Source organism: Danio rerio, chromosome 14 (assembly GCF_049306965.1).
Source record: "Danio rerio strain Tuebingen ecotype United States chromosome 14, GRCz12tu, whole genome shotgun sequence".
Taxonomy (NCBI): Eukaryota; Metazoa; Chordata; class Actinopteri; order Cypriniformes; family Danionidae; genus Danio; species Danio rerio.
Genome location: NC_133189.1, coordinates 54905318 through 54924324, shown reverse-complemented (window position 1 = coordinate 54924324; position 19007 = coordinate 54905318). Strand labels below are relative to the sequence as shown.

General features: G+C 36.1%; 1 protein-coding gene across 4 annotated transcripts in view; it reads right to left on the bottom strand.

Moving 5' to 3' along the window:
- The window catches only part of ctnna1 (catenin (cadherin-associated protein), alpha 1), a 193499-nt gene that overhangs the window by 158451 nt on the left and 16041 nt on the right, over nucleotides 1–19007 (bottom strand). For 3 of the 4 annotated variants that reach the window (XR_012389377.1, NM_131456.2, XM_073921162.1), the window contains one exon: nucleotides 14880–15149. Coding sequence is in view for 2 of the 4 variants with exons in the window: in NM_131456.2 (NP_571531.1) it covers nucleotides 14880–15149 (270 nt within the window). In the remaining 2 variants the exon portion in view is untranslated. Of the gene's footprint in view, nucleotides 1–14815; nucleotides 15150–19007 lie in introns of all 4 variants that reach the window. The other variant, XM_073921163.1, reaches the window with a different exon arrangement.

Below are 19007 nucleotides of genomic sequence, written 5' to 3'. Positions count from 1 at the left end.
ATTAGCCTCATCTCATCTGACCTCCTTTGCTTGCGTGTCATGTTGTCATGGCAACAAGCCTCTCTCTCTCTCTGTCTGACTCACTGCAAAGTTGCTCCAGCTTCAAATTAAGCAGCAAGAAGCGATGTGGAAAGAAAGCGTGCATGTGTGCTTAAGTTCCTCCACGGTCACCAGGAAATTAAAGCAGCGCATGATCAGAGGTACCGAGTATTCCCCATCTCATGTGCGCATACACATACTCTTTCTGCCATTTAAACAGATGCCATCTGCTTGGGCAGAAGAACGCCTCTCCTATGCGAGGATGTCTGGCCTCGTGGAACAGATACTACTAAGAATAGAGCAGCTACATCTCCAGCTTGAGCAGCTTTAATACACAAAGGTGCCGGCACTATTAACAACCAATGATAAAGTCTCAGCGGTGCTTCAAAATCACTCCATATGTTTCCATACACTGATATAATATCCCTAAACTAAAACTAAAGGAATATGACAGTATTTTTGATGACTGCTTTAAATTTAGCAACAGATTTATTTGCTCTGGTCCTTTTGTGTTGCATCATATATATATATATATATATATATATATATATATATATATATATATATATATATATATATATATATATATATATATATATCACATCACAAACCCTGATTAAGGGAGGTAACATGGTGGCTCAGTGGTTAACACTGTCACCTCAGAGCAAGGTCGCTGGTTCGAGTCCCAGCTGAGCCAGTTGGCAATTCTGTGGGGAGTTTGTAGGTTCTCCCATTTGTTGTCGTGGGTTTTTTTCCGGGTGCTCCGATTTACCCCACCGTCCAAACACATGCGCTATAGGGGAACTGAATAACTAAAATTGGCCAGTGTATGAATGAGTGTGTATGGTTGATTCGCAGTAATGTGTTGCAGCTGGAAGGGCATCCACTGCGTAAACATGCTGGGATAGTTGGCAATTCATTCCACTGTGGCTCTCGAAAAATGTAACTACATGTCTCAATGATGCGCAGCACAAGCTCTGCGATTGTTCAGCTTAGTAGCTGACTAGTGTGAGCAGTGCTGACTGCCGCGAGCCCGATGGAACGACTGTTTAAAAGTGTCGAGTCTCTTGAAGGAGCTCCAGATGGAAACTGTTGTTTTGTCTTTACCTTACGATTAAGGTTGTTGCATGTCCGCCAATTCACGCCTCTAAATAAGCGATGTTTAGATACTTGTACATTAAGGTAGTGTTCAGAAAAACAAAATACCCGTGAAGAAACAACATAGAGGAACGTAAAATTCGCTGCCAGCTAGTTTTTGGAAGTGTTATTGCAGAGCAACACAAACAGCACGCAGAAATATAAATGCACAACTATGCGCAAGGCAGGTGACATGGCTCACGCCGATCACTTAACGCACAAGTATAAATCAGCCATAAGCCAAAAGAAAATGAATGAATGAATAAATGAATGGATTAGGAGAAGCAAATCTGGTTTAAGAAAAATTAAAGGGGAAAAATATGCTCTTTTTAAATGTCTGGGAAAGGAGAAAAAAAAAAAAAAAAAAAAAAAAAAAAACTTTACCCGCTTTTTAACTTTTCCCCACATTTAAAATATTTTGGAGCAGTAAGCATGTCAGACTAAATAATGAAAATTAATCATTGACATCTACTGTCTTCATTAGCTTCTAAAACACTGATTTCTTTATAATTTAAAACAGCATCTTGGATATCTTTTCTGCTGAAGATACTGTTGTTCTAAAAGACTTAAAACAAACAAAAATATAAAAAAAATAAAAAAATCTTACATATACTTTACAAACAGTATAGCAGAGAATTTTGGCAGTTTTAAAAATCTTGACTTTTCCAAACCGCGGTAAACTTTGAAAACGGTTATCAACCCATGCCTACTAGGAGGGCAGATTTAATCCAGCAATTAAACAAATTAAAGTAAACTACACACAGTACGCTACTTTTATATTTAGGGTCACATTACATTTTTCCCCCAGGAACTGTTTATTTACAAATGGTGTCATGAAATGCAAAAGAAATGCATCAAATATAAATAAATAACTTCAGCAAAAACACAATGATTGAAAAATACTGTGGTTGTACGAAACATTTCTTAAATCGGGCTAATACTACAAATGTTAATAAGAAATAATACTTTCAAGTAACAGCAAACTTTTTTTCTAGGTGGGCAGATTTAATCCAACTGATAAAGCACTGAACATCATGAATATCCTATAATACTAAATTAAAGTTAATAAATGAATGATAGATTAAGGGAAGCAAATCTGGTTTAAGAACAATTAACGGGGAAAAAGTTTGTGATGCATCATGATGTTTCCATTAGGTTGTGCACAAAAGCAATTAAATAAATTGAAGTAAACTCCACACTGAGTTGCTACTTTTAAATTTAGGGTTACGTTGCATGTTTTACCTAAGCACTTGTTGTTGTTTTTTAAGGGGTCTTATTAATTTTAAATTACAAAAAGCATTAAATATGCTGCTGCAGCAAATAAATAACTTCTGCAAAAATACAATAATTGACAAATACTGTGGTTGTATAAAAACATTTTTTTAAATCAAATTAATACTACTGAAATGTTAAGACGACGACCAAACTTTCATCTAGATGGGCAGATTAAATCCATCTGATAAAGCACTAAACTTCAGGAGTCTCCTATACTATTAAACTTAAGTTTACCATCAATACTATAGATGTTTTTTGTTTTTTATTTTTTTATTTATGAACATCAATAAAGATTACCCAGACCTAAGGCAATGGCCAAAAGCACCTGCCTGTCTAATCAATATATAACAAGTACAAAGAATAGTTGATATAGATGGAACAAAGATATAGCAGGTGAACACCATTAACAATAGTTAATAAAAGAGAGATTTTACATGAAGACCCAAAAGTTCCCCTCCACAAAATATATATAAAGAGAATTTAGTAATTTAAGCTAACGATTTTTTCATTCATTCAAAAGGGGCTAATGCAAGACTAAAACTGATTTTATCATGACTGAAAATTATTAAGAAAAGAAGGTATACCAATAATAATTCAACTGATCGATTCAGTAAGATGAGCTCTTTGCAGCATTTCAAAACTCCCTAGTAAACCTGCATTCAAGGTCAAGAGTAAAAACTGGGCCAATCACATAGTATAGCACAATCAATATAATGGAGGTCTGAGAGGGTACCGATAATTCTGGCAGCCACAGGTACGGATAAAGCTGCCGGCTGCGAGAGATCTTGACAAGTTCTCTGCAGAGTATTGATTGGTTGAGAAGGAAAAAAATAAATATAATTGGAGATTTGCTTCACTTACAGTTAACTATGTTAGATTATGTGACTATGCTAGATTAAATGACAAAAATCTTCTTATTGAATGCCTTTCAAGACACTTAAAGGGATAGTTCACACAAAAATGTAAATCATCATCCACAAATGGATGGTTCCAAATCTGAGTTTCTTCTGGTGAACACATGAGATGATGATATAAAAAAAGCTGGAAACCTGTAACCACTGACTCCCATAGTATTTTTTCTTATTAGGAAAACCTTTAGGTTTTCAGCTTTCTTCAAAATATTTTTTTGTTCAACATAGGGCTGGGCGATTAATCGAAAAATAATTAAAATCGAAATTCAGAATCTATAATCAAATTAATCCAGGTCAATTTTTTCAGTTACTTTCCCTACCGCATGTGGAGTCAGGTGACCCCGCCCTGGATGGTTTATACTTCATTATTTGTGTGGAATGGGTTGGGCGGAGCACCAGGAGGAAACCCCCGCCAACACATGCAAAATCTACACAGAAATGCCAACTGACTCAGTCAGGACTCGAACCAGCAACCTTCTAGCTGTGAGGCGATAGGCATTTGGTGTTTTAATTTCATTTGTTCAATGTTGATGTTCAATAGATAATCAAAGACAGTGGATGGTGTGTGTTTCTTTCAAATATTTTAAAATCAAGCAATGCACCCTTCATTTAGAAATCTCCCACTTGTATTATGCGAGCATATTACAAAACCTGTCAGGGAACTATGAGGGCATTAAAAAAAAGAAATAAAATAATAGTTAATTAATAGTAATTAGGTTAATGCATTCAATTAACCAAAATTTAGATTTTAGGCCAAATCGCCCAGCTGTAGAAACAATCCTATCAAGGTTTAAAACCACACGAGGGAGTGTAAAGGGTAGGGGTGCCACAATACTTTGGTACCATGGTTTAAATATGCATATGGATATTGCAGTTCTTTAGTTTAATTATTAAACATTTGCATTTTGCATTTTTCCCTTTCCTTTAATTACCATCTAACTGGTTCTGTGCATGTTAGAATGCATGTCCATCAGTGAACACTGAAAGAGACACTTTCACATGAACATGAACAGCTGAATGAAAGTTACGACACAAATTAAGTCTTGCTTTGCCATAAGACTCAGTTATGACTAGGGTCAGCAAGCATCTGCAGACATGTATTTCTGCGCATAATTTTGAAAAAATATGGAATAACTTTGGGAGTAGAACTAAAAGCTTAACATACGAAGTAAAAGCAATACCTTTTTAACTTGATGTTCACAAAGCTAAACCAATTATTTGGACCTCCACTTATTTGGTAAACAAAGCAAGTTCCTTATATAATATATCAATTAAAAGACAGAAAATATAACATTATAAACTATTGTAAATAAATTATAAGAACACTTTGATATGTCAAGAATACTACTGAAATTAAAATAAAAACTGAATAAATGTAAATTTCCACACATTTACACAAGTAAATGGACTTTATAATGGGCTAAAAATCTGCAGATTTCTGCGCTTACAGATTCTGTGCGGGCCTAGATATGACCAATAATTATTAATCAGTCCTATTCTCGAGCATTCAATCTGTAAAGCCTTGGAATGTAAACATTGGAGAAATTATTTCATCTATAACTTTCTCAATGTGCTGCGTCTTAAAATAAAAACATCCTATTCCTGCTGTCTGTGTTTTTATATATTAATCAATCAACAAAATATAATTAAATGCCTCTGCTCTTGACTGAATAGCTATCTAGCTCAGTGATGGTTAACCTTTGTGTAATTTATACAGTGAAGATGATGTACAGTATGCAGTGTTATTTGAATACATTTCATTTTATGTAACAAAACTGTTAGGTGCTTGAAAAACCTGATAAGCATGGCTTAATTCGTTATTATCTTTGCATCATTGTATTAATTTTGCATTGCATTTTGTTTGTAGTTTGTTGCATTTAATTTTTATTTTTAATGAACATTTTACTTACTGAAATCATGAGCTAAAACCAAATTCCAAACCGCGAGTCTGTATTGTTGCACTTTTGGTAAACGGAGTAAATTTAATTTTGGGGTGAACTATCCCTTTAAATCTCTTAAAAAATATAAAAATCTATGAACTTTAAACGTCTCATTGAGCATCCTGCAGGCTGGCTTCACAATAAAATGATCACTTCCTAATGATTTTGAGCTCAAAAAGAAAAAGAGACAAGAAAACAGCAAATGACAACAGAAGACCGATGCTACGAAATCCAACCCAGGGCGTAAAACAAAAAGACAAAAGATACAGATGATAAGTCCATCGACAAACGTGACAAACAATGCATTCTGGGCTCCAGTCAGAAGCAGAAAAAGAGGATGTCAGTTCAGTGTTGCAGAGTGACGAGGATAATTGCAGCGTGTAAAAGGGAAAAGGAGTGAAAGAGCAGGAACAGAGAGAGACTGACTCATGCTACTACACCTACAGCTCTGCAGATGACTAACCAATTCTGCATTAATCTATAAACTTATAGATGTATTCACAGACAAACGGGAAAATAAAAAAAACAACAACTGGCGTTTCATCATAAGTCAGAAAACAAAAACAGACAAGCTTTTAAAAAAAAACGGCTTGTAGGAAACTGAGCACATGAGCCCCAGAGACAGATATTTTGAAGATCACAGCTTTCTAAAGTCCCTGAGCTCGGAGCCAACAACCCCAGAGACAGTTTGGAGAAACAAAGGCAACACAAAAAAACTCCAGAAACAAGACAATAACCCATTAGTTCAATAATTAAAGGCCCCAGACTGGAGGATGAGAACGCGCTTTTGTGAAAAGACAGAAAATCAAATGGCTTGAGAACAGAGTGGCAGGGTTCGATTTGATGTGCTCTCTTTAGCAGGCCGATGCCACTCTTGACATCGCTGTGAGTGAAATCTTTCAACAGATAATCGAGGAAGAAAGAATCTGATGAGCAAACCCTCTTCATTCGCACAAGAGACAGAGACAAGTACCTGCGGTGACTGATTTGTTGCAAATATAACAGGAGGATGCAGAGTGCGTCGCCTTTATTGACTTCATTCTGAGCTTTGCTGGCCATGCAGACGTATACAATACATCATAACAGAACTGTTGGACTAATAGATGCTCTAATTAGGGATGTTACAGATTAAATAAAGTGCTGGGCTAATCTCAAAGCCTTCTTTCATCATTATTTCATGAAGGAAACTAGGGCTGAGCAATATACTGACATAAAAATCGCATTTGTGACTTCGCAACAAATTTTCTTGCGCGTCATGTGAGGGAAGTACCTAGTTCAATAACAGAAAGCTGATTGGCTATAGCAAGTTGGTCTCATTTGTAGCTGTAATACCGCAAATTACATTTGGACTAGAGAAATAAAGAACTACCACACCACAAAAACCAAGCAACAACAACAAAAAAAGAATAGAAATGCGCATTAGATGTAGTGTTACATCGGGAAAATACGACCTGTGCAAATATATTTAAGACTTAGAACAGCAAATTTAAGACTTCAAGGCCTAAAATTTAGATTTTTTTTTTTATGTTAGACTTAAGACTTTAAGACCCCGCAGAAACCCTGCAATACATAAAGATGTTGCACGATTTATTGTGTAGGATGATGCATTATTACACAGGACTTAATTCAAACACTTGACTGAAGCTATATATAATAAGACCCTCTAGTTTATCGCAATTTTGCGACCACTGAATCCAACGCAAAACCAACAAAGCTAATTTTTTTGCAATCCTGCAAAATTCTTACTTTAAACGCAAAATAAATAACAAAAAATATCAATAATCTTATAAAACATCCCATTCCAAACCATATAATCAAAATATATTCATTTTAGTTTGCAATTAACAGCTTTAAATGACTTCTAGACGTTGCATATGCAGCGCACGTGACTTATTTGATCGCTTTTCGAAAAATGTCGTCTCACCTGCGCCCTCACAATCCTAACATTGCATGGAAGTGGGGCATAATTGCTTTACAGCCTGTATAATAAACAGACGCAGATGAAGCGCGAGTGATTTACATGAAGTTAATGCAAAGATGCGATTGAACATCTTGTGGCGCAAATCGAGTGAACAACTCGAATTGGGCATTTTCTGTGTTTGATGTGCTTCAGACTACAAAAGAAAGTTAAGCAGACATCTAATGAAGCAGTGGAGCACAGAGAAAAGCTTACACAGCTTACAATGATGGAGATTGGTTCAAGGATGACAGCTGCTGAACGTGACACTATTTTTGCTTTAGATGCATGGCTGGTAGTCTATTATGATGTGCTTCGAATCAACAAATGATTATATATAAATAAATAATATTAATATACAAATATATAAATGATAAACTCTTTTCCTGCTGTTGAGGATAGAAAACACTTCCCCTGCCATTGACATGTTTTACGGCAATCCGTGTTTTAGGTGTATTACGATAGGGGAAGCCCTAACGCATGTCCTGACTGGGGTACATGATGTCAGATGGTCCGGGGAGTGAAATCTGACTAAGAAATAGTAAGATCGAGAAAAAAATATATAAAAATACAACCTTCCTTTGGCTCAATCCCTACTGTTTTAGATTTTGTCTTGACAAAAGACCAAAATAAAGAAGTTTTATTTTTATGATTTGTGTCATTGTCAGATTGCACACCTAACATTGTAGGCTACCTAATATGGTAAATAAGACAAGGGCTGTTTCTCAATTCCAAGAACGCAGAGAACGGACTTGCGTTCTTGTGGAGACCGGTCTTGCCAGGTGTCCTCGGAAGAACAAACTCAGCCGACCGCAAGGACAGAGAACGCGTCCTTTGAGAAATAGCATTCTGCGTTCTTCCTGATGGTCACGTGACCTTCACGCACTTTAAATGGAAATTATTTAAACATTACAGCACTCGTACAACAATGTATTGCTTTTCCCCTCTTCAAAATATATACTTTGCATAAAAACATTATAAATATACTCTGCACAATATAAATAAAACTTAATTTAATATGAATTTTAGCAAAAAAAACACCCTTAATGTGTTTATTCCTTTATTAAGATATTTATGTTGATGTTTACTTTCACCGTTTTATTTAGGGAAACTCCTGAGGTAAATAAGTGATATCTCTGAACTTCAATAATAAATCTAAATAAAATGCAGCGCTTCCCACCTCCAGTCGCAATGACTTCTGGGACTTCCAGACCAAGTTCGGTGCTCAAGTCTGCATCGGTGCATCCTCGATATCAAGATCACATCCGAGAAGTTTCACGCGTCTACCGTACAAGACCGGTGAAGAACGCATATTGAGAAACAGCCATTGTTTATATATTTTTTTAATCGCAAAATTGTCCACAAATGTATGGGAATTACCACCACAAAATCTGTGAAATTATGAAAAACAAAGCGTCTGTATAAAGTAACTTTTGAATAAAAACGTCATTATGTGTGATATCTGCAGGTACTTTCATGTTTGACATTAGTAGCATTTCCTTCAAAGGGTTGTAGTTCATGAAGAAGCTATACGCAGACAGCTGTCAAAATGGCAAAATTATTATTTGCGATTTGACTATGCCATGACGATGCTGTATGTGACAGTTTGGCAGAGACCTTTGGCTTTGTGTACTAACAATGCTCCAGCTGAACACACTGGAGTGTTGGAGATTCACAGTTGATTGCAGAGTCGGCTTTAGAGAATAATCCACATGACAATACCATGCCATTTATCGTTCAGCCCTAAAGGAAGCCATCCATTTCAAAGCAGCCCAAAAAAAAAAAAAAAAAAAAAAAACTATATTCTGCTATATGCGGTGAGTAAACACATCTCTAGTGGTGTGCTTTATTAAAGACGCCTGCTTCAGTCAACGTAAAAAAGTACAGATTCAAACAAATTGCTCTGAAACCAGCTGAGAATTGTAAGATGTTCTTTAATGTGGTTGTCTATCATTCAGCAGGGTGGAAAATTAACACCCCTACAAGCTAAAGGCAGGTATTATGTTTTTGCAATGGTGGGAAATTATAACTTGTGTTGACGTTTGCTCAATTTATCCTCATTTAGTTACTTTTTGCCCCTATTTTGCATGATAAAAGGTCATGTTTTGGTTTTGGGGATCTCTAACAACAGGCTGATCTGTCTGCAAGGTCAAAAAACACTTTCATTGTCTTATAATAAGCATTTATTTTTACCTAATTATCCCAACAACTCTACTATGATTGGTTCAGTGATTCATTAGTTCTCAAACCCTTCCTTAGCGCTAAGCTAATCTGCGCTGAATGAATCGATGACCCAGTCCGTAGTGATTGGTCGCCTACGTTTATAAAGCAATGCAGTTAAACACCCGTACATTACTCTACTCTTAACCCAAACCCAAAGTAATAACAATAGCTATGTTTCCATCCACCTTTTTATGAGCATTTTGCATATGCGCATAAAAAAACGGTTGACGAAACGCCAAGATGCGCGTACATTTTGAAAATGTCCATAAAAAACATATTAAAATAACTGCCCCACGTGTGTAAGGAACAGCTTATGGTGACCATAGCGAAGGCAAACAGCAGATCACAAGTTCAAAAACGCATTTAAATCAGTAAAAGAAGACGCACGGTTTTGGACACAATATGTGAATAGCCCAATAAAGACTTGATCTGAGAGATACAGCACTAGCACTGCTCTTTTGAACTGAATCTGAACCGAATCATCTAAACTTTAACCCTTTATTGCCCACAGCTGAATCTCCATCTGCCAGCGTTGGTCATCTTCGCGTCACGATCAGTCCCGTGAACCCCCACGCTCTGCTAGTATCTGAAGGGAAAGCACGTTCACATTTTACGGATCTGGAACTACATATTAGGTGATGTACCGTATCCAAGTTGAAGCAAAACATCCGAACACAACTCGATTTATTTTATTTTTTTGAGTCAATAATATAGCTAAAAAAATTAAGTTTTAAACGGTGCACTTTCAGATTTAAGCCTCACCTGGATGTTTTCATATGCTTAGTGCTGTTACACACAGCATGGAAGGTCATTTTTAAAAACACATAATAGGGGCTCTTTAACTTATTCATGTAACGCATCTCATTCTATAAATCAAAAAAAAAAAAAAAAGTTTGAAAATTAAAGAGGAATACAAACCTAGCATAACTGGCCTAAACTTATCCAGACCAACGATTTCACTAACAAGTCCGGATGTGGGCATTAGTTTAATTTCATATGCATACCTTAATGCAGGGGCATCCAAACCCAAAAGTTTAGTTTCAACCCCAATCAGACAGAGCTGGGAAAGCTAATCAAGCTCTTAGAAACCAACTTGCCTCAACTAACCTGCAAGGATGAGCTAAAATCTGCAGGACACCAGCCCTCCAGCACAGAGTTTAAACACTCCTGTCTTAATGCATATTGGCAAAGAACAAAAAATGCTGGCATATACTACATTTAGGGTGCTTTCACGTCTGTAGATCGCTTCATTTGGTCTGGACCAAGCACAATAAATGATACATTGCATCTTCTGCCGTCTTTGGGACGTTTTCACACCACACTGCTGGCTTTGGTCCGAACCAGTTGAAACTAACCAAAATGCAGTCATCTGACAAAATCCACATCTCTTATTGGCCAGATGTTGTTGAACATATTTCCTAAACTGCTTATTGATTGGTCAGAATTCACGTGCGGGAAAAAGCCAGTGAACTCGCACAGGTAAACAAAGCATTTTACTCTGGAGGGACGACTGCGCTGACTGATTGTATCTCTGCTTTAGACAGATTATACATTACGAAAATGAAGCGCAGCCGCGGCTGGAAAACAGTGTTTAATGCATCGCTCGTCACTTCAGGAGGAGACGTGAATTAATTTAGCAAAACTGCGACATGGTCATCTTGCGGAAATATTACCAACAATCCATCAGGTAATGTTTTTCCCTCCCTCTTTCTGTTGGTAAAGAGCTGTCAACAAATATTTTAAAAAACGCGCAGTACTTTTTGCAGTTGGACCTGTTTTAGTACGGATCCTATTCTCACCATAAACGAACCGCTCCAGGGTTCATTTGAAAGCGTACCGAGACCACCTCTTCAAGCAGGTCTCGGTACGCTTATTTGGTCCGCTTTTGGTGCGCACAATTACGATTGCTGCATTCTCACCTGCCAAAACGAACCGTACCAAAAGGGGAAACGAACTCTAGTGCGCTTCAATCAAACTAAATAAGGCAGGTGTGAAAGCACCCTTAGTCATTAGGTCTAGTGTAAAAAAGTTAACTTCCAACCCATCCATTAAATACAATAACAAAATAATGATTACCTAAAAGGATAGGTTGTATTTGCTAGACAAACTAATGCAAGACTAGTGTGCACAGACGCCTATTGCTGGAAAAACACAGCTGGTGGCATTATAACCCACTTTTTTTTCTTTTTATAAGATCTCTATGGCAACATTTCAGATCATGAATATCATTTGCATATATTATTTTACTAACTATTTGTTCAAAATGTTGCGAGTGCAGTAGACCAAAAGCGGTTAGGCTAATGGTTCGCATCCAATTCCAGAAGGAGACTAACTGTTCAAAGCGCAAATAAATGAAGGATATCTAATGATCACTTTGCTGCTTTTAACCTCAAATTAAATTAAGAGACTCTAAACTAAATTTAATACAAGTCACGTCAGGACAAAAAAAACAACAAAAATGCAGTCAAATGCACATGCTATTTCCCATAAGCTTTTAAGGCTGACCCAACTTAACCCTGCAACAAAAGTTCAAACTTGTGAAAGACTCTTTGAGGTCAGTAGCTCAGCTTTGTTTGGACATACAAATTTAATCTGATCCAATCCTGGATTACTGTCTCCTCGACACAGTTCTATCACATACCGGATTTGTCAACAACTCGCACTCCCTGTTGATAAAACTGTGTGGAGCATTTGCTGAGGGTGATGGAACTGCCTTGCAATATGCTTGTCGCTGGTCACAAAACATCTTGAGTTCACTTCACAAAACTGAAAGCAATAGCTTCAGAAGCAAACTTTGCGTTTTTAGCTTGAGCTTTCTGCAGTCAGGATACGTTCAGGGGGCAAAAACTGGTCACAATGAATTACTGATTGAGTAATAAGATTCTCTACACGTCAAAGGTCTGCAAGGGACTGCATATTTGATAAAAGCTTCAATGCCTTTTCCATGAATTCTGAATATTTTACGATCTATATCCAACACCTAGAGCAGGGACAATCAGCTCCCTGCCTTTTCAAGTCCTCAATGAAAAAAGAGATTTTTTTTTCCCCTAGCTTTTTTCACTCTTTAGAAAAGAATTACACCACTTAGGCCTATGTGATATTTATCTTTTAAGATCACAACTGTTGTTTTAACAATGTGCAGGCAGAAATTTCCAAATGTCTAAATGGGGTTTGCATGTTTTAAAACGGATCAAGCAAAAATGTTATTTGCCTGAACCTCCAATTCTATCTCTCGGCAAATGGTAACTTATTGATTTAGTGGCTTTAATTTGTACAATCTGATTGGTACATTAGTTTAACTTGCTAATCCCCTAATGAAGGTTGAGTTTAGCGTCATTCCTACTTTTAAAAATCATACATTTTCAGTACCACTTCCATGAATTCGTACGAATTAGCCACTAAACTGCAAAATTAAATAGTTATGTTTCATTGTGAGATTAGACAGAAAAATCAGTGCAAGTGTGTTAAATGTGAATCAACTGTTTTGAACATTGTCTAAATTAATGATGCATCGAATCATTTATTAAGACAAAGGTGCCCCTGCTGGAGGTTTTAAATTTCATATTTCACCAAAAACCAGCTAAGATACCACCACAGTAGCTTTTTTTTTTATATATTTATGGCCATTAAAAAAAAAAAACTGAGAAATGACCAAAGTCTGATTGACTGCTTTGAAGGAATTGCCATTTATAGTTTGCTTTTTCTTTCTTTCTTTTACATTAGGACATTCCTTACTGCATTGTGAAGAGGTGTGAATTATTATAATTATTATTGACCTCATTCTGCAATGCGAAAGTGGGCTCATTTTTGCGATTGTTTTAAAACTTAAATAATAAACAGCAGAAAACAGTCAAACTGCTTGCTCTACAAACAAGTGTTTATGACTATATACAAAGTAGAATAATATAATAAACAAACATCAGTTTGCAACATCAAGCAGCAAAACGAGCCGGTTGTAACATGTAAAAATCAATGGAAGTGAATGAGACCGGAAATCTTTAGCCAAAGGTTTCAATGGCTGCGTGCACTCGAACATGAAGAATAAGGTCAATAATAACAATATAGTAATACTACACAACCCTCTACACCATGCAATAAGGAATGTCCCATTGTAAAATAAGCAACCATACATGGCTAATCCTCCAGGGAACAATCAATCAGACTGTGGTCAATTCTCAGTTTAGTGTTGATAGTCATGATAGTGAATGACCATTCTCCACTGAAAGCCTGTAATTACAGGCTATTTGCGTATATTAGGGATGTTTCGATACCCTTTATCCCTTCCTGATACTGGAGTTCAGGGTATCTGCTGATACAGAGTACTGAACCGATACCGGAGGGTGCATCTGTAGAAACAGTTGTGTATACTACTAGCCCTGTATAAGAATGAATTTACAGTTTAATTTAGACTCATCCATTATTAAAACATAAGCAAATACATACAGTGAACTAAAGGAATTTAATATCTGACATTTTTATTATCAGACATTCAACAGTAATATTTACTGAAACAAGTTCAGCAACAAATCAAATACCGTAAACGGAAAAAATCTATTAAAAGTTAATAAAATTGTAAAAAAATCAGTGCAAAAAAATTAAAAATAAATAAATATGAATAATATGGGGAAAGAAAAACAATTACTTTTTTAAAACTTTAAACTCAGAAACAAGTTTTAGATAAAATGGTGCATTACCCTCAGTAAAAAGAACTGACTCAGAGGCCCTGTTTACATTAACAGGTCTTGATGCCCGCAGCTTGCGCCTTTGATTTATATAATCAGAAGAATGTGTGGGTACAAGTGAGGTCTCCAGTCTGGTGGGAGCAAATTGAGGCGACTGACCACTTTCCTCCATGTTTCCTCTGTCGTTGTTGTTGTTTACTGTGTTAGCGTCTCCACACACGCTCTTCCTTCTACATCATTAAACCGCAGAGAAGTACCACATTGTCGCAACTTTAATGACGTACAAAACGGAACGCCTCTATAAATCTGATCAGCATGTTTACATGATAGTGGCATTGTCACATATCCGATTTATTTCCACATGAAGGAAATTAAAATTAAAATTAAGGCCTGAAACTAATTTCTGGATATCCGAATGCATGTGTTTTTTTTATGTTTACACGGTCATAGAACAGATCCGATCTGTCACATATGAGCAAAAAAATAAATCGGAATTGCGACACATTTAACTGGCAGTGTAAACGGGGCCAGAGTTTGCAATGTTCTATTTACCGTTTTGAAACACTCACCGTTACCAGAATTTTTCGTATTTTTAGTATCGTTATCGGTTAAAAATAAATAAATCAAATAAAAAAAAATGTATTACTCCACCAAAAGCATGTATGTGCGTGCTATTTCTGTATATATTAGAGATAAAACTAGCCCAAGGACTTACATCAAAGTTGTTGAGGGCGTAGGCTAGCTCTCCTCCACCTGCAGTCTGGGAGAAGCTGGAATCCTCGCTGCTGGTAGCCTGAGCGGCATTAGATATGCCAGAGACGGCGTGCTGCAGCTGCTTGTAGATCAGATCCCGGTTGGCCTTGTACGCGGCCACGTCTGGGTGCTGTAGGCAGGCACGCGAAGCCGTGTACAGCATGGGAACGTTCCTCTGAAGGACGCCGCGAGCTGCTGCCATTTGGTCTTTGTGATGGACGTCCTTGAGTTCCTGTCATTCCAAGTGGAAGAAGGGAAAAAAATTTAGAAGTGATGTTACAGGCCTGTCATCATAAGGACACTAAAGCACTCTAATAGAGCAAAGCAGCCCCCAAGGGCCCACACATGCTTATAATCAGATCATGAACGTACAGTCTGGCAAAACGCGTGGCATAAAAACACGTGCCATATGAAAGCACTAGAGTTACTCGGAGACATTGGGAATTTTCCCCATAATGCCACATTAGTTGAAATCAGAATTATTAGCTTTTCTGAATTATTAGCCGCTTGTATATTTTTCCCCCTAATGTCTAACACATTTCTAAACATATTAGTTTTGATTACTATTTTCTAATAATTGATTTATTTTATCTTTGTTGTGATGACAGCACATAATAGTTACTATATATTTTTAAGACACTTCTATTTAGCTTAAAGTGACATTTAAAGACTTAACTAGGTTAATTAGGTTCAAGTTGGGGTAAGTAGGCAAGTCATTGTAAAACAGTGGTTTGTTCTGTAGACAATCGAGAAAAATATGCTTAAGGAGACAATTAACATTGACCTTAAAACGGTTTTAAAAAACTGCTTTTATTCTAACTATAATAAATAAGACTTTCTCTAGAAGAAAAAAACATTATAGCAAATGCTGTCAAAACCTTATGCTAATATATAAGAGCAATTACAGCGTTATGGATGTGACCAAACAAAGTATGCAAGTTTGCAGTATACAACATACTTTTGTAGAAATTTTGTGAATTAAACCGCACAATCCAAAATAAATAATGCCAATCAAAAGGATAAAATATGTCCCTCAAAAATGAACAAAAATGACTGACTTTATTTTATTTGACATTTTTGCATTTGTGAAGAAAGAGTGTAGTTATGGATATGACATCTCTCCGTTATGGATGTGACCGATGTGAAATCGCTACTTGTGTGACTTTGGTAAATCAAATATTATTGTTTGAAAACATTGACAGAGACATTGAGTATTTCTAAAGTACTGTAAAACACAAGCCTACACAAAACGTAGAAATGGTTTCCATATTTTGGTGAAAACTTAATTTTCTAAGGTTGACATTTGCATGGAATTGCTTAAACTAATAATTTTGACATCAATTGTAGGTGGATGGTTCACAAACAAGCAGTAAATAAATACAGAAATAAATAAAGGTGTTTTTATAAGATATCATTTTTGAAGAAATATTTTAGATTAGATTAGAATTTTGATTTTTGAGAAAATAAGGGGGTCAGCAACTTTATAAATTCTTCCGCTTCTTTACTGAACTGTGTTGTACATATTCCCCATGATGATATATCTTTATTGCCAGACATTTATCTTAAAATAGTGCTATTAATTTTATATGAAATTATGAATAACTTTTTTTCTCCTACATGATTTTCAATTTTCAATGAAAAGGAATGTCAAACCAAAAGACAGCATAATTTAGGAATTTGATAGTAGTTCCAAGAGAGTTAAATATGTCAGATAAATTGAGACTTATGCTTTACATGAACACATTGTGGGGCTTCAGTCAATATTGAATGTGGTCCTTTAACTAAAAACATTTTAGCGTAATTGGCAATTTAAAATGAGCATGTCACAGAGGACATGATTATTAATGACAAAATGTATTAAGTTCCTATGTTGTTAGAACAGATTATAGATTAGAATATATATATATATATATAGATTAGAATATATATATATATAGATTAGAATATATATATATATATATATATATATATATATATATATATATATATATATATATATATATATATATATATATATATATATATATATATAATTAATTTCATATATCATGAAATAGAAATTGCCATTTACTGAGGGTGTACTCACTCCAGGCACGAAAAGCACTAGCGCTCTTGCTTTGTACAAAAGAGATTGCATTATGCCGAGTTCAGACTGCATGACTTGTATGCGCGCCGCACACACACAGAAGCATGTGGTCTTTCGCGCTTTTATGAGCAACAAATGTGTATAACTGGAAAGGGGGCAGTATATGATGGAATAATCCTTTATATCGATTAATGGTTTTTCATAATCATTAGTAGCCAAAAATCGGATTTTCGATTAATTGCACAGCCCTAGAACCTTGCGTTGTTTCCATGTCGCTTCTCGTGTGTTTGATTGTGTAGTCGCGACATGTCTACTTTGAAAATCGTGCAGTCTGAACTCGGCATATTGTTGTGTATTATTTAAAGTCGTTTTGAATGCAGTGACACACAGTCCACCACTTTTGACGTTCACAAATGTTGAAGAGGAAAGTCATCATGCTGCAGGTATTGCGTTTGGGAGGTTAGCTGAAGGTACAGCTGTCATGCAGTGAGGGGTTTGTCTCTTTAATAAACTATGACAGTTTGTGTTCATTGAAAAGAAAGAATGATTGGTAACACTTTACAATAAGGTTCATTAGTTAATGCATTTACTAACATGAACAACACATGTACAACATTTATTAATCATAATTGAACATTTACTAATGCATTATTAACATCCAAGTCCATGCTTGTTAACATTAGTTAATGCACCATGAGTTAACATGAACTAACAATGAACTACTGTATTTTCATTAACTAACGTTTATTAACATGAATAAATACTGTAGCAAATGTATTGTTCATTGTTTGTTCATGTTAGTGAATGCATTACTTAACATTAACTAATGAACCTTATTGTAAAGAGTGACCGAATGATTAGTAAATCCATATGAAACATGCACTTAAAAGTGACGTACCCTCATCAGTCTCACACTCAGGCGTGCTTTGCAATCACACTACAAGTGTACCATGCCAATGCCAAACTGAACCACACTCTGGCACAGCTCTTCCAACTGGGCCATGGCCGGCCAACTGAACCACGCCTGGGCTTGATTCAGAGCACTCACACTTGTTAAACTAACCAGGATATGGGGGTCAAAGTGCCTGGGTGCGGTTTGGAGTGCACCCTTAAATAGCCACTTGTAAACAAAGCAAGGCCTGACGCATTTATTGAAGACTTTACAATTTTCTTTTAGCTTTAAGAATTTAATTTAAACTACCCCTCCAATTTGGCTTAAAGACAAAAAATTGTTATTCGCAGTTTTATAACAAGTGGCTGATAGAAGAGAAAGAAATGTTTAACAATTTTAAATGTTTACCACGTTAAATGATGACAATACTAATTATATTCCTTTTTGTCATGTGTGACAGTGAAAATGCAACATCACATCAACAACCCATATAAAGACGATATGTCAAGTAAATAATCAGTGTCCTGCTTCATTCGCACTCCGTCTAGCTGTTTGAAAGGAGAACGCATCCTGCGTGAACGCCCTATAATCTCTAAAGTGTTGCCGTGCCGTACTTTAAGTCAAGTGTACAGTGTTGACACAAATTGCTGTCTGTCAGAACACAAGTTACAGCCTAAAAAAAAAAACTACACTTTATGGCCCGTTTGAGTATAGTAGACAAGATGTTGTGCTATGTGAAATGTCTTGAAAATGAGGGAGGGAAATAAAGAGCATCAATTTTTGTGCTTTCATGATCGATCGTTGCTGTCAAACTTGAGATCTCCCTTGTGCTGCCAAGCCCTCACTAAAAATCACTTCCGTCTTACAGCAGTGATGCTTTATTCCACCGAAAGTAGATGTATTAAAAAAATAAATGAAAAAAAAAAAGTTAATACCAAAGCAATTTGCACCTTGGGAGTGAAGCTGCAGCACAAAATGTTAACTTAGAAGGGTTAGTGCAGCATGAGAAGGTAAAAATCCCACTGAATAAATAAAAATGAACAGCTTGGCTTCATATTCACCCGGAGAAATAATTAGCATTGTCAAGATACTTTAATCTCCCTCAATGGTGA